Here is a 17261-nt window from a genome sequence, read left to right as displayed (position 1 = left end):
TAAAAATAAAGTGCCAACAACGAAATGCGCTTCAAATGGTCATTAAAATCGCTCGCCTTTGGCCGCCAGTTCAGTTCCTAAAAGCATGCACCGCTAATTGCCACATAAATAATAAGCCCAAACCAGGATCTGAATCAGAAACCCCAGTGGAGTTTACCAATCGAGGGGGGGAAGGGGTGGCCATAATAATTTATCCAGCTGCGATTATCGATGTGTCTGGGCATGTATATCATGCGAAAGGGCCGGCCAATCGGTAATTATTGGCATGGACTGTAAGTAGAGAAGGTTATCGTTTGGCGGAGATCTTCAAAAGGGTCCAGGGTCTTTAATTAGGTTGGTATCTAGTTAGGAATTCTGAAGTCTAAAGGTTCCTTTAAGACCGGGAAGCTATGAATTTTTAGGGCAACTTTGTATATTTCTTAAATAATAATGTTAAGAGGATTTTTAATCCTTTTTGATTCAATTGTTCATGAATACATTACCCTTTTTTTTTCAAGCAAAACTGTACTTCCGAAAGTAACATCTTGTGATGCGACTTTTTCCTTATATAATTTGCCCGTCTGCTGTGTCTATGTCGCATTAAGTTCAATTTCGGCTACTAGATCAGAATTTATGACATTGACGAAACGATAAAACTGTTAGCCACTGGCCACTGGCGACATAAATGTGCATTACACACAAGCGGCCCATAGATGGGGATTTCGGGAGTTCCGGGTGATTCGGGTGATTCGGTGTTCAGGGGGCTACGGGGTGGCAATATAACTGACCAGGCAACGGGAAAATGAAATGCGATGCGATGCGATGCGATGATGCTGGGACGAAAGCCTAAAACTATTAATTTCAACCTACCGAGGATAGGGGAAATGGAGAAATCTATATTTACGATTATTGAAGTTTATGACGAAACGTTTTCGTATCATTCTGCGTCGTCACATAAAGACAAGAAGAGTGGTGAGGCCAGGATGTCCACCATGGGGTTGGGAATTTCATAAATGTTTTTGCACGCAAGCTGCTAATAACATTCCTGGGACTGGAATTGCACGGCAAAAAAAATACTTTTTGTCTTATTTATAAATATTCAAAGTTTAGTTTTCTATTTAAGTTCATCTATATATATATATGTAAAGTTAATTATATTTTTGAAAACTGAAAAAACATCAGAATTCCGAAAGTGTTTCCTTTTTTAATTGTTACTTAAAAATAAAAATACTAACACAAACTGGTATTTTTATACTGACAATTGATAGTATATTTTTAGATCTGCAATTTCTGCATTCCAACAAATACCGTAAATATATACAAGTACTTTAGAAAGTAAGGTAATTATTTAGGGCTAATTTTGTGGCAGTGTACGCCCACACAATCGGTGGACAGACAGGTGGCACAGCCTCCAGTAAACAGTTACAGTTACCGCTTCGGTTCGGTTATTGTGGGATAGTTTTTCGTTTCGGGGTTGTTGATGATGCTCTGATGCTCTGATGCTCTGATGTCCTGGTGTCCTGGTCTCCTGATGTCCCGGATTCTGATCCCGATGATGGCCGCAAAAGTGCAGCACGCTCGTAAAACCAATGGGCAAATAGCCACTGGCGAAATGCCCAGCTAAGAATGTTGTGTAATTACGTTGCGTTACGCACAGATAGACGTTTGGACAGCTGAAGGAAAGGTTTTTTGGGGGCGGACTTTAGGATAGGCAGGATAGGACAGGGCAGCACATGCCACCCCTCGATAATAACCTCCCAAGGCTGTTTTGACCGCTGTCAGTTGGCGAAATCATAATTAGGCCTTCGGTTCCGTATCTGTATTTCTATCTCTATCTGTATCTGCGCGTGTGTTCTTTTTATTGTTTTAATGAACACACGAGTACAATCTTGGCCAGGGCCTTTGCCAGTCACTTAGGTGGATGGTTGCTAATTTCTGGGCTTCATTGGGGGTGGGGGGGCTGGGTAAATATTTCCCCAAGCTAAACCATAATTGACGTTGTACCGATGATTGCCTCTCTGTCGATATGAAACAATTTGAGTTGCGAAATTGCAAAGCAAATCCAAAGCAAATAAATAAAGAGCAGCTGACGGGGTCCTAAACTCTCTTTATTATAATGGAAATGAGTAAACTAAATTGCCAACAAATACAATCAGAATGTAGAACCATAGAGAAAACTAACAAGTGTTCCATAAGTTCTTGGGTCTAATCAACGTTTTTATATAAAACCAAACAAGTAGCCCTTGCTCTTTAATTAATCACTTCCACCCACACCTTGTACTTTAATTACCCCGACAACGAGGAAAATCCTGTAAATGTAATCGGACATCTGAAAAAAAAAAATCCCCCAAAACCACAAGCAAAAACCACCCATTCCAAAATCCCCAAACTGATCCACTGTTGGAGCCACAATAACAACAATGCAGAGATAACATTTAAGCGAAATCGCTTTAAAATCAATTAACCGTAAAATCACTCGCCTATTTGCAACAACAATCGAAAATGTGGCGCTTACGTGGAGTGTGGAGAGTATAAAAGTCCCGCAGGCGCCGGGAAAATGGACAACAATCAAATGTGGTGGCAATAACATTAGCCCCGGTCCCCCCAATAATCCACCATATCCATCGCCATCCTGCCCTGCAAACTGCAGATGCGAAAGCCAATATGTTTGGCTTGGACAACACACAACACACAACCCTTCGGTTTTGATGCTGCACTTGACCCTTTCCGCGAGAAATGGACGTGCTGCCAGGTATTAACCTCCATTAAATGTTAAACAAAGCCGCGTTACACATGTGCGATGAACGAGTCGGAAAAAGTCGGAAAAAAAATATGCCCATATATGAATATACACATATATACGAAACGCCCCCCATTCAGGCCGCCAAACATTTCGATTAACATACGCAAACATGGGCTGAAAGAAAAGCGCGGCGAAAAAAAGTGAAAAGTGGGAGAAATGACCGGCCTGGAAAATGCGAATAAAAAAAAAAAATAAAAAAAAAACAGTGGCTGTACGAGTATAGAAAACCAGCAAATTGAATTGCTGGCAAACAAGCGGCTCCTGCAGGAAGTGAGATGGGATAAAAAAAATATATACAGTAATCAAAAGAAAAACTACGCCTGAACAAATACTCTTAAAAAAGTTGCTAAAGAGCATAAGAAAAATTTAAAAAATGTATCACTTAATTTGTTTAATATTTTTATAACAAGTTTACTAATATAAACTTAGCTTAGTAAAGGTTTGCTGAAAAATTACTTTTTAAAAATCTTAACGAAATCTTACATAAAATTTCCTCAAAATATTAGAATCCATGCTGTAAATATAATTTGTAAAATATAGTGTTGAGTGCAACACTTAAAATAGCATAGTTTCGACTGCAAAAATGATTTAAATTGGAAAAAAAAGTGCATAAAACTATGAGCATATACAAAATGTTGATGTTTTAATTTAAAAAAAAATGTTAATTTGAAGCATTAATATATTTTCTTAAAAACAAATGAATATTTATTTAGAACACGAGTAAGCAGATTCACCTTTCATATGTGAGGATATCTATCGTTACAAAAGGCCATAAAATCATAATACCCCCACAAAGAGTATGGAAATGAACGCCCAAACATATATAAGCATGTGTATATGCATTTATCTGAATATGCACACACGTTATGTGGGTACGTATATGGGGAACATGAGAATCATCATCAGCTCCATGGTCATCAGAATCGTTTTAAACAAAACGGACTAATTAAGCGCACGTTGGCCGTGTTGGTCCTTGAGTGGCTAACCAGGAAAAGGGGGAGTGGGTGGTCAATGGTGGTAGGTGGGTGGTGGGATGTGGGTGGTGCCAAAGGTGAGCCAAGGGCGCCAGGTGTTTGGGTGTGAACTGGCTTATTAATGGGTAGTCGCCTTGAAAAGAAAAATAAGAACGAGAGATATTGCACACAGCACTTGGCTTATTTTCAATTGGCAAGTGGCTAAAGGATTTGTGTGTAGCACACACACACACACACACATACACGCACGCACACACACACACATTCACTTTTACCCAGAATTTTCCTATTAATGAAAATGGCTTCGGTGGCACATTCAAGACAGGCAGAAAAATCGCTTTTTGAGTAGTCAAGTCGGTAGGAATAAAACGTCTGCTTTTCCCCGGACTTAAGATGCTTTGATGTATGTGTGTCAGAGTTTTTCCCCCGCAAATCCATTCCCATATGTATCGCCCCGCTAAATCCGTCTTTGAATAATGATGCCGTTGATAGCTGGGATTATACTCAGGCCCACATGTACCATATATATATATATGTACATATCGCATCGTTCATATAGTGGGTGTCGGCATAGCCAGGCCATTTATTTATTATGCCACAATATTCAATGACCCTTAATGGCATTTCGTAATAAAAATATTGGATTAGTTTGTTAGTTTTTCGGGCCAGAGACAACCGATGATGGCCGACATCAACCACCATCGAACCGGCCCAGCAATCACCCAAAAACCCATCCCAACTGGCCACTCGTCACTTTATCAACTCGACCCATGCACATTACATATTCCATTAAACGGCTAATGAGCCCATTGTGCTGCTGGACGAAATTGTGGCATTTTGGGCGGGATGCGGTTAACGGATCAGGTGCCAGGAGATCAAAAGAAATTGTTACGATTTTATGCTATTTTTAAAAAAATATTTCAGGGATTATTCGAAGAACTCGGTAAAAAGTTATGATATTTGCGGACATTACCTTCTTGATTTTCCACTTTCAAATAAACAAATTAAGTTTAATTAAAACCAACTGAATTAAAAATGTTTCTTTGCAATCCAGTGCATTATTTATTTTTATATTGTATAACGTTTGTATATACAATGTATTTAATGTAGTTACGAAAGTGGAAATCTAGTCAAAATGGGGTTTATACCCAGGATCGGCCTCTCCTGTCGCCGATTGCCTGCCATATTCATGTGGCTTATTAAAATATTAAAAACCTTTGACCCAAAACTTCTTGGCCAGTTGCTCCGGCACGTATTTTGGATGGGAATCCGGAACGAAGTTGGAAACCTGGAAACCGGATCCGCATCCGGAGTCGAAGTCGATGTTTTGGGCCCGAGCATGCATGTGACATAATAAATATTAATGACAGCTGACCGGCAAGGAGATCTGAAAACCGCCCAGTGGGTGGTGGCATACTGATGATGATGTGTGGTACTGCAGGAGGTGGGTGGTGGTTCGGTGGGTGATGGGTAATCGACAATGGGTAATGGGTGGTTCGGTAGCGGATGCTACTACTTTTTCTACTCTGCGTTGACGTTGACACACATTCGACATGTGACAGATAAATTATGGCAATTGGACGAGTGCCGACACACCTACATTAGAGATGGTAAAATGTGATAATATGTAACCGTTGTATTCAAAATTATATAAAAATATGTATAATATTTTAAGATATTAATTTTAAACAATATTCATTTCTCCAAAATGTAAATATTTTAATCCGATAAACAATTAGTAGATAAATCAATATCGAACAAGTTTTATTTACTTATCGATTTATTACAAAGAGTTACTTATATTCGGAGTTTGCTGATATTATTTTCAACTTTACAATTGAAAATTAAATTTAATTAAGACTAACGATATGCATCTCTAGGTAGAGCGCTCTCTGTCTTAACCCACCAGTGGCCAACAGAGTTAACCCTCCGGTGACCAGGCAGTCATGCCATTTCTGCCATGAGATCATTTTTCATTTTTCCCCCTGTATTTGCTCCGTGGGTTGTGGCATATGTGCGTTGTCTTTGGAGAAAGGCGAGGTTTCACTACTAATAGTTTTCTTTTTTCGTTATTCGTATTTTCGTATGGGCTTAGTTCACTATCAATAAACGTCTCTCGTAATCGACGTATTCAAAAGTGACCAAAGGTCTCTGCTGAGTTTTTATTTCGATTGACGAAAGGCGATGCCACCCACTGTCACCACCCCCTCCCCAACCCAAAGGTCATTAGTTCAGAGTCCTGCGTGTTGACTTTCATTAGAAGCCATGGCCCAGGGTCATTGTCAGGGCGATTTTTCAACCTCCCCGAGATAAATGCGAGGTCATCAATATCGGCCAGAATAAGTCGGCGAATGCATAAGGAATCGCAGATCCAGGTGGAACATCGGTTGTTATAGGTAATGATATCTTTCAGTAACCGCAATAAGTGGGCTGCACTTAAAGAAAAACATTTTTGGATTCCAATAGAATATATATATATTTACCTGCAAATTTTTAGTTTTAAATGTTCCACTAAATTGTTAAAAAATCCTTAATTTCCCTTTGAATGTATTTATAATCATTCTGTTTTACATTTTTAAATAGGGGACAATACATTCTTAATCCTTTTCTGTATAAAATATTTTGCTTGCAACTAGTTTTCAAACCATACATCGACAATATGAAATGAATGATGAAGAAATTCCTATTGAAATAACATTTTGGTAAAATTTAAAGGTGGCTTAAACTTTGGTTATTATTTAAGGAACTCTACAAGTTCTTTTTGCTCAGTGCTTGCCAACCAATAATGGTAAAAAGGCAATACCAAAGCGTCACAGATTTATTTACAAACAACGGGCTTAAAGCCAATTTTAAGAGAATAAAAGAAACCCCAGCAAACAATGTGAACTCCGACCCCAGTTCCGTTACTATCGGAGGGGTGGTGGGTGGGTACGAGTAATACGCGTGTATAAAAGAATCAAAAATCTTGATTTTGATTTCAGATACTCCACCCCCTCCCCAAGGGGGTTTTCATTTACAGGGGCGGAGGTCAACCAAGGGGGGGATGGCTGCAAGTAAAGTGGCGCTTAGTATCCAAAGTCCGGACTCTGGAGTTTCCCAAGTCCGGGGCTTCCTATGAATTCCACTTCAATGAATTGAAAAATTGCCTCGAACAAATTTGATGCGCTCTCTTTTTAGCTGCTTTGCATTTCAGTACAAGTATTTCAGTTTGAGATACGCGAGAGATGCTTCAGATACAAGATACAAAAACGAAAGAAAGGGAGTTCAAGGAATAACAAAAAAAAACAAAAAAAAATAGAGAAGGGGGGTTGCCCACCAAACATGACATTTGACATTTGATAATGTCATTTGCCGCGTAATTGTTTTTTGATTTGCTGCTTCGCTTTGCTTATTTTGAATTTTTCCTTTTTTTGCTTTGATTGCTTTTCTTGTGATAGCTTGATATTAAAATAAAAATAAATAAAATAAATTCTGGACCCTCTACACGGGCGGATATTTTTTAAACTTAAATATGTTCATGGTTTCAATTCTATCTAAAGAAAAAAACGCTCTTATAAATTGAATACCCACCACTTCTTGTTTTGTTTATTGGAAATAACATAACAGTTTGTAAAACATACTAATGTTTTAATTTAATATATAAATATATGTATATAAATCCCTCAAAATGTCATATAAAGAGGTTCTGCAAAGAAAGAAAAAATACAAAATTAAATGAAAATTGTTATTGTAAGTAGATTATAATATTAAAATATAATATTAAGTAGACATCATTAGGAAATCATAGGTTTCATTACCATAATGTTCGGTATCGTCAACTAATTCATTGACATATCGTACTTTGATAAAGATCTTTTTGTAATTCTACCAATGCTACTTTTACTTTTTGTTTGTCTTACAAATGGGTTGACCTTCTGTTGATATTTTGCCAATATCCTACGATTTTTCAAAACAGCTCATTTTGGCTAAGGAAAATGAAGTATTGATTTGACTTACAGATGCGTCTGATTTCATTCAATGTTATTTCCTTCTTTCGGGGGATCCGATAAACTCGATTGGCGTTATTAACCGTCAAAGGTGCCTTTTCGTCTGCAGTTTCCTTAGCTTTGCCACGGGCTTTAGCTTTTCCTGCGCAAAATATTGTTATTTTAATAGTTGATAATCATTCGTTTAAAATGTGATTGTAAGAGTGAATTGACTTAGAAAAACATTTATGCCTTCTAGTGTGACAAGCAAATTGCACTAAAAAGTGAAAAGTTAACCTTCTTAAATTAAATCAAGTTAATCAAAATTTTTTAAATTGAACAAAACTCTGGGAATATAATGGCATTGGTAATATTTAAATTTGGTTTTCCCTAAACATAAATTGTAAATTTAAGATTTCCTTAAGACAATACTTACCGGATGTGTGTGAGTCCTTATAAATTAAAAAGTCCCAATTTGTGTTTGCTGAGTTCTGGAACTTATAATTGACCGGCTCGGGAGTACAAGGTCGTGTGATGGGAGTGCAAGGTCGAGTGGTTCTGCCCTCATCTATCAGCCATTTGGGCTCCCTTTCAAAGCGCTTAGAGGAGGTTTTGCGCACCCTAAAGTCCTCACATTTCGAGAATCCGTCGAAAAATTCACGGTGTCCACAACTAAAACGGGGCTCTTAATTTTTAAAGAGTTAATAACATTAGTATATTAATTTAAATTAGACGCAATTACCATTCTTTTTGGTCACTTCCTTTTTAAAAGTATTATCAGTGATTTCTTCCCAATCCGTTGCAATTCCTGGTTCTCCACAGGAAAAATCACGAACCTTATTGGCTCGAAACTTCTCGATGTACTCCATTCCGAACTCGCAGTCCAAATCGAGTTCTAACTCCGGATTCATCTCCAGAGATCGATCATATGATTGCTCACTACTTTTGGCGTAACGTTGATTCTCTGCAGGTGAAGAGCAATCGATTTTAATGGAAATATAAAACTTCGATTTTAATCGTTTTGCTGCTCACTCACTAGATTGGTAAAGTTTTTTTGGCTCCATGAAACAAGGATTGTCATGGCCAAACTTATTTATTAAAAACCGATTTTTGGACCTGGATTTCGGCACAGTTCCTGTGTAATGCGTTTTTGTTTCTCCTTCGCCGTCCGAGTGCTCGCTTAATTTACGGAAATGCTCCATTTGCAGCACCAAACTATCCACCAAAGTGAAAATGTCTGTCAAATTGATAGTAGGCGTTAGGTATTTAAATGTGTTTTGTGAAAAAAAAATTTTAAAACTGTACAATTTCTTCCGAAATGGATTTTTGTTAACATTTCCGAATTTTGTCAGATCAATATTTATTAGGAATACCCTCATAGATAACTCACACTTCACACGACTTTCCTGGTTTTTGGCAATGAATTCGGGATATAGAAAGGGCGGATCGAATCCCTGACCTCTGACCTTTGGCGGTGTGCACTTGCCCAAAAAACCAGGTCGGTGGTTCATGGGATAAGGATACATTTGCGGCGACATGGACGGAATCTCTTCCAATGCCGGAGGATTCAAAAACTCCTCAACATTCTCGTCCAGAATCTCGGAATCTGACTTGTCACTAAACTCTTCTTCATTATCCTCTATCGCGTTTTTTGACTGCTCCATCTTAAAATAAAGAAATATAAAATCAATTAAGTTTAGTTCAAAAAAAGTAAAATAGTTGTAAAATTCCCCTAATCGTGTTACTAAATAGAATGTAGAACAGAGTAAGTCAGTACTTAATTCGATCTACCTTTAAGCTTAACCCCTGCATAAGCTCCACTTTTCCATCATCCCCATCCTCGTCCTGAGTGTCGAACTCGTAGTTACTCTCGCCCCCAAGATCTTCCAGTTGAGACTCGATGTCTGGACGGTGGTGACTGCCCAGAAGGTTGTGGAGTAGGTGACTCTCCAGGAGATCCTCCGGCGTGGGGGCCCGAGTTCGAATCCTGCTCCTATTCCGGTGCTTTGGACGGGCTCGGGGTCTCTCGCTGTTCGGCATTTGTGCTGCGAAACACGGTCGGTGCCACGCCTACAACAATTTATATTTATATATATTAGGCATCGGTATTGGGTATTGGTCGTGGGTCATAGGTTATTGGTTATTGGTTATTGGTTATCGATTGATTCGATGGACAGGCGCAGTAGAGACCCGAAGGCGGTTCCCTATAGAAAGAGAGCTCTCGGTTCGGTTTTTTCTTTTATGGCCAGCTTGCAGCCATTGTTGTAAATTTAATCAAACGCCAAACGAGCGCATATAGTATATAGTATATAGTACATCAGAATGTGCGCAGTAAAGAGTGGCGGAAATGCAGGAAACACATCAGCTATAGGAGGTATGAAATCGAATAGGAGATACCCTTCAAGTTGGACCATCTTTTTGGAAATATTTGTGAATTTATTTATTCTTTAATTTTAAAATTATAGCCTGTTAGTTATCTTTACTTGATCGCTTAGGGTTTAATTGATATATAAGATATTTAAATTTTTTCTTTTTTTCAAACTTGTTTTGCTGAAACCTTTTGATTTTCCAAGAAAACGTTGTGTATTGCATTTGAATATAGAATATCCCCAGAAGTACTTAAAATATAGGGTATTGAAACAACAACTCATTGGGGAAAAAAAAGAAATAGGAGCCGCAGCAGAAGAAGATTGCTGCGAGAGATGAGAGCGATGTGAACAAAAGAGGGAGAGCATAGCATGAAATTGGCAGTCGTTTGCCAGCACCACCCACTTTTGCCCCCCGTTTCGCACCACCACCCCCTTGATTTTCATCTAGGTGTACGGCACCACCCACAAAGCACCAAACACTACCGACGCCCCACCCTTCGGCGAACCGTAAATTGCACTGCATTTTTATTTAGTTTTCGTTTTCGCTGGTCAGCCAGCCGATGTCAATTTTCCCGCTGTTCAACAACCATATAACCTTAGAAAAAATACAGGAAGTATACAATCTGGTTAATCATTTCAATAGTGATACCTAATTTTAAATCTTTTTCCATTATTTATAACAACTATTTATTGGATAAGTTAAGTATCTATCAGAATAGTATATCTTTATAAGCTTTTCGAAATTTGTTTGTCCATTTATTTTAATGATTTATATACAGCTTGAAGTATGAAATATTTTCCACATAATTGGCGGCTTCCTTTGAGGGGAGTTACGCTTACGATTATCTTGTAGTTTTCCCGATTCCACTTTTTTAGATCCACGCCCCTCTGCACATTTTCTCCCCCTGGTTTATCAATGTTTTCCGCTTCCACCGTTTCGGTGCATTTTTTCGAGTGCTGAACTAGACATTTATCGCCACTCTCATGTTCACTCAACCCATGGAGCCACCGACTAATAACTAACGTGGCTAGCTCAGCTCGAACTGGTGCTACCCTTTACCCCTTTACCCCTTAACCCCCTACCCTTAACCCCCCAAATACCCCCCCTGTGCAACATCAATTCTCCCTAGACACTATCAAGCCCCACCCGACAAAGTTAGTTTACGGCCAAAGTTTAACATACAAAAAAAAAAAAGAAAAATAATAATAAAAAAAAAACAAAACAAAAAACGCGAACTGAAAAAATTGCCAAAAAAGAATATCATAAAAAATTGTGTGCAAAAAAAATTGGAAAGGGAGGTGAATTTTTGGTCAAAAGCTAGTCAGGAACCATGCAGGAAATCATGGGGCAAAAAAAAATTGGTAAGAAAAAGCAAGAGAGGAAAAAATTGGTTTGCAATGCATTTTTTTTCACGCGAAGCTTTTCATTTGGCGCTGGCAGCCATTAGAGCAAAAATCAGCAGCATCATTCAGGGGCGGTGGGAAAAAGGGGGCCTAGGAAAAACCAGAAGCAGTGGAAAGGGGTAGGAAAATGGAGAGGGGTGAAAAGGAACTGGTGAGCTGTGGTTGTTGCTGCCACACATGTGGAAATTGTGCGCGTTTTGCAGTTTTTTAATTGACCAACAAATTTATTTGATTCGTTAGCAACGCGAATATTTCCTTCCACTGTCCTGGCTTTCACCTTTCGACCCCACTGTTCCCAAACCCATGGGAAATCCTAGCCCCCTTGTGCTTAAATTTATATCTGCATATGCATACAGTGCGTTTCATTAGAGGACTGTACCTCAGAACAGTTGGAATGCATATAAAGTTTAGGTTATTAATACGTTTTGCCTAACAAGCCCACGAATCTGGTTAATAAATGGTTAAAATATACAGAAGTACAAAAATCTTTAACTTTTCACTATAGAGCTGAAAGCTTTATTATCACATTAAAACATGCTTTTGAAAATATGCACAATTGCAAAATTTTTTTTTTTTAGCATTTTCGGAAAAAGATTCAGTTTCCAAAATGTTAACCATATTTTTTGTTGATTTATTTTTTAAAATTGTTGTGCCAATTTTAATGGCAATGAAAATTTAACTTTATTATTATCTTAGTACTACAAGTGTTTTTACTTATAAATTAATCCATTATAGAGAAAAAAAAAAACAAATGGGAAGAAAAAGAGTTTAGTGCATGCAGTATTCCCTACTCATAAATCTGCGAAACGCACTGTCCTTAAAGCTAGTGCCAATGGCCTGGTGTCCGATGTGAAAACCCGACGGCCCTCCCCCAAAATCGAGTCAAGGGTAATTGAAATTCAAAGCAAGCAGACCAAAGACCCAGCACCCTAAAATCTGAAATCTAAAATCCCGAAATCCAAAATCAACCCAGGACCAAAACTGAAAACCGAAAGCCCGACACCGAAACAGAGCACAAGGATACGCACAGGACAGCAAGGAGTCGTCGGTCGGTCTCTTGTTGTTTCTAAGGATTACATATTGGTAAACAGCGATTACAACAACCAAGTAACGACAACTTATTGTGCTACAAATTGGTTTGTTTGCCCTGCCCACCGCCCCCAAAATGTTGTTCGAAGGGGGCTGGGTATTGTGATTGGGATTGGGATTGTTTGATTTGATTGTTGACTTTATTGGTCAGCGCAACGGCGGCCTTTTGGGTGTTGTTCTTTGGCCTATATAATGCCATTGCCCGACGCCACGGTCTTTGTTGTTTTACGATATTTAATCTATGATTAAAATCAATTAAATGCTACACTTGACTTAATTTATTGTCGCCGGCGAAATCAGACAAGAGTTTTTGTCGGTTTCCAAGACAAGTAGCCGCTCTCATATACGTAGTAGTATCCCAAATAACCGATGCGATGCAAAACGAAATGGAATGAAATGCTCGTAAAAATCAAATCGGTCTCTCTTTCCACCTCTTTCCATCTTGTTAGCCAGCTATCTCTTTCTGCCAATAAAAATCTGGCAGCAAAAATCTACGACGAAAAAGTCGGAAACACTTTGTCGGTGGCCACTTGGCTTGTTTTTTCGGGGCTTTGGCTTTGGCTTGGTATGGTTTTGTTTTGTAGTTTTAATCTTTATGACTCGATCTGGAGTCTCAGCTTTGTGTTCTCCATTCCCTCACCCTCTAACGAGAATTCTGGGTATCGCCGTCTCGTAGAGCAGGGCAGATAATTGTCCACCTTAAACGGGAATCCGATTTGCCAAAACAAATAATAAAAATATATATATAGAGTATATATAAAATGGCAAATATTGGGGAATTTAAGGAGATTGACTAGAAAATACTCTTGAAAAGAAAAGAAGGTTTGGGTAAAAAAAATAATAAATGGTACAAAAAAGACTAAGGTTTTAAAATTAATTATAAAATTGTCCAAGAGTATGCAGTGAAAAAAGGAACGTCGTGGTCTTTCGTGTATAATGCTTTAAACTTCCGGATTATAAATATATTGTTGCATAATTTTAAACGTCTTAATAAATGATTTCAAAATTCTTTTTGCCACAGAAGTGAAAAAACAAATTTGTATATTTTCTAAATGTTTTTTTTTCAAGCTTTTCTGTATAAGCACACTGCTGTCTCAACTTGTAAAATAGATTATTAAGCTAATATTTAGATTAATTTACACACCCTTTAAAAATATTACAAAAATGCATATGCCTTATAAGTAGAGTGTTGCTTAATCAGCCAGTTAATCGCTTTTGGGGCGGGGCTTTGGAACTTGCTGGCATTGTTGAAGCTTAGGTTTGCTTGACTTTGCGTTGAATTGATCAATGAACTCCAAGGCGACCTTGAATGCAACGAAATCCCTGCCAAAGACTCAAAGAAAAGGCAGGCCACGCCTGGAAATCATCAATCGAAACCCCTACTCAAAAGGGTAAAACTCAATCAAATCCGTAAAACACACAAATGCAAATGAAAAGGGGCAAAAATCCGGGCAGAGTAAATCAAAAATTCCGTTTAATGATGCAATTGGAGTTTGATGAGTTGGAAAACTGAAGCGACATCCAGTTGCTGATGGAACGCAATCAATGCAGCTGAATAGGATGGGTGCGATATGTGGATCCGCTCTGGCCTGGCCTGGCCGCCAGGTAAATTGCAACCAATAATAATGAATAATTGAAAATCCAATCAAACACCAAATGAAAACGGAGGCCAGTCTGTATGGCCCATATCCCCACATCCCCATATTCACGTATCCCGAAATTTCAGAGGAGTGAGTCCGTGTCCTTTGGTGGCTGGTGTTGATTTTGCCGGCTTTATCGAAGGACATTAGCAAACGGTCGTTGGGTTTTCGCCTGCAAATGCAATCAAACGCGTGGGGCAACAGCAACATACCCAGCAGCAATAGCAACAAGCACAGCAGCAACAGCAACATCCACGGCAGCAACAGCAACATGGAAGGATAAACCAAAGCAACCTGCATAGATGACACCCCAGGGACATGGCAAAAGTCAATGAATGGTAATAGGTGTCGACATGGCCTTCTCACACAAATACATACACATACACACACACACACACACACACACATGTACATACACACCCACCCATACTCTGCCCACCTATGGACGCAAAAGGAGGCGTGGCAGGCAGCAATATAAACGTGTGGCGGCCTTTTGTCCTGCTGTTGTTTTTGCTGATTGCCACTTTCGGCAATGGATCGAATGCTAGAATACTGGACTTTCGAAATGGAGAATGGGGCTTGGAATGAAACTTGGAGTGAAGAAGTAGCAGCATACATTAATTGACACTTAAATTGAGTCTGACTGGTTGCTTTTGAATGGAAAAGGGTGGTGAAGATCTATTGTCAATCAGAAGTATATTCGATTTAATCTTAAAATGCATTATTTTTCCGAATAAGTATCTTTATTAATTAATTATCGTTTTAATTTTATATTCAGCATTTCGTTACGATACATTCCTTTAAAATGATAATTGTCAGTTATTTAGAATTCAACATTCAAAATATCCATGGCTCAAGCGACTTTGATTTGATTCAAATTATTGTGATTCATGGTTTATTACATTAAATTTTAATTTCCATAAAAAAAAACATTGAGTTCTTCATTGCAATTGAAAGTCATTTGGGTACTGCGCCCAAAAGTAGGCAGAGCGAAAATACTGGGGTATTCCCCGCACACAGCTGTTGCAAATTGTCGATTCTGAAAATGAGCGCCGCCGGCGAATCGTCGAAAAATGCTTGCCGCCACATCCCGCCATTCTGGGCACCAGCAAAGCAAAGGACGCCCAGGATTCAGAACCCCGAAAACCCAGTAGTTCACTGACTGCCACGTCGCGATGGCGTGGTCGAAAAATGTTAATTGATTTATGTTTATATTTGTGCAACATGTTGATGCCGCACATCTCGCACATTGCAGTCGGCGGAAAACGCTCGCGGTTGTCATTTTGCTGCCAATTTTGCGATGCTGGGGTTACATCGACAGACAAACCATAACAAAAACAACCCAGCCACGTTAATTGAACAACATTCGTCGGCCAAAACTGAAACCGAATCTGTGCAAATCCCCCGAACCCATGTCGAAACTCAATTTGAGGCGAATTTTCAGCGTTAGCGGCATATTTGCTTGTTATTACATCTATCAAATATATATCTATATATATGTTTATGCATCTATATATGCCAGAAACTTTTGTCTTTCTCTTTAGCGTTGCCAAACGCAGGCAATCGGCTGGAAAAATATTTTTCAATATTTGTTTGTTTATTTGTGAAAAATCAAATTACGAACACAAACAATTGGTTAAGTGAAGAGGGTGGGAAATTATTTTTTTTTCTTTGGGAATACGGCCTTCTAAACGGCAAACAAAATATATTGTAAGTCAAATCCTTTTTATTGTTATTATTAGTTTAAGCTATTGATCTAATAGTAAAAGCAAAATGTCAATAATGTTTGAAATTTCAGCTAGAAAAAATTCAGCATTTAACGAAAAACCTAGTTAAAAGATAACAGTCAAACATTAAAGTTCTGGTCCTTTAAGTCAAAATACAAAAAAATTGTTTTTAATTAAAATATTTATTTACATAAAAACTTTTTCTAAAATATAAAAAGGAATTTTCTTTTTGAAACCAAAATACAAATAATTGTTGAAGTGCCTTAAACCTGAAAACGCCTTCAATATGTAATGACATATCAAGCCGGAACTCAAAACCCCTCCTTTCATCGACCACCAAACAATTTATCCGCACTAATTATAAATAGTTTCCTCTTCGGCTACCTTTCCCCCAGATACAAAACAAAGATTTTTCCGCAGCCTGCCCAAGGGCAAGGCATTATTATAGCCAAAGCAGACGCAAAAACAGGAAAATCCAGGGGCAAAAGGGGTTAGATAGATGGCGACACAGATGAAGATGAAGTCCGCAAGCGGAATAGATATATACATATATATATATATATTCAAATACATGTATAAATGGAAAGAAAGACAATCGGGCACACATGCCGACAATGACTTGCCCTGTGGAAATTTGCAGCTATGAAGCGAAAAAAGGAAACCGAACTGAGCCCAAAAACTGAACTGAACCGAACCGAACCGAACTGTAACTTGTTTCATAAATTTCCTATTCAAAATGTAATTAAACCCTTGCGCTGCTCTCTTCTCATCTAATTACAACGAAAAGGCGACCATTTGGGAAAGGATTCGGCAGGACAGAGGGCCGGCTACGCAATATACTCGATAATTGCAAACGAAATGGCAAAAGGCTTGTGAGCTTGGCAGCTTGAAAGCTTGGGCGCCCAAGACTTGGTCTATTTCCATAAATATCTTCAAAGTCATTAAATTTCACACATGTTGGCGGTGGCACACGCAGAATTGTTTTAATTTTAAAATTATTGTCATTAATTGATTTTTGATACAGAACGTGGGGTCCCAATTCCGGTCCCGCCCATAAATCTCCATGTGTGTAAATCTAAAAAGGGGGTTGGAACTTAAGAGCACCGCAGCAAATAATCACTAGACTCCGAAAAAAGCCAAAAGGGGTAGCTGGCTTTAATGGCTCTGCCTTGATTATTGAGACCATTATTTTTGTTTAATTACGTTACGGGCGTTAATGTGCGGAGAGCACCAGCTCTCATCGTTGTGTGGACCCCGAAAACACATCGAATACGGAATCCCGAAGCCCGAGAAGATTTTACCAGAACCACA

At 38.6% G+C, this 17261-nt stretch overlaps 1 protein-coding gene and 1 long non-coding RNA gene across 2 annotated transcripts; both read right to left on the bottom strand.

Moving 5' to 3' along the window:
• Positions 1-7758: 7758 nt before the first annotated feature.
• LOC121467965 lies at positions 7759-8559 on the bottom strand. The gene is made up of 3 exons (XR_005977974.1): positions 8464-8559; positions 8158-8406; positions 7759-7884 (listed from the first exon to the last, which is right to left on the bottom strand). It is a non-coding gene; the product is annotated as an uncharacterized LOC121467965 (long non-coding RNA).
• Position 8560: 1 nt separating this feature from the next.
• LOC108138446 lies at positions 8561-9779 on the bottom strand (the record flags this gene model as incomplete). The annotated part of the gene is made up of 4 exons (XM_017260646.2): positions 9513-9779; positions 9112-9385; positions 8758-8958; positions 8561-8685 (listed from the first exon to the last, which is right to left on the bottom strand). Coding segments are annotated over exons 1-4 (849 nt in total), but the record flags the coding sequence as incomplete, so codon positions are not given.
• Positions 9780-17261: the final 7482 nt, after the last annotated feature.

The sequence above is a fragment of the Drosophila elegans genome, unplaced genomic scaffold (genome assembly GCF_018152505.1).
Source record: "Drosophila elegans isolate 14027-0461.03 unplaced genomic scaffold, ASM1815250v1 contig_149, whole genome shotgun sequence".
NCBI classification, from domain to species: Eukaryota; Metazoa; Arthropoda; class Insecta; order Diptera; family Drosophilidae; genus Drosophila; species Drosophila elegans.
The sequence above is the reverse complement of the archived record's forward strand: the minus strand, read 5'-3'. Positions and strand labels throughout refer to the sequence as shown.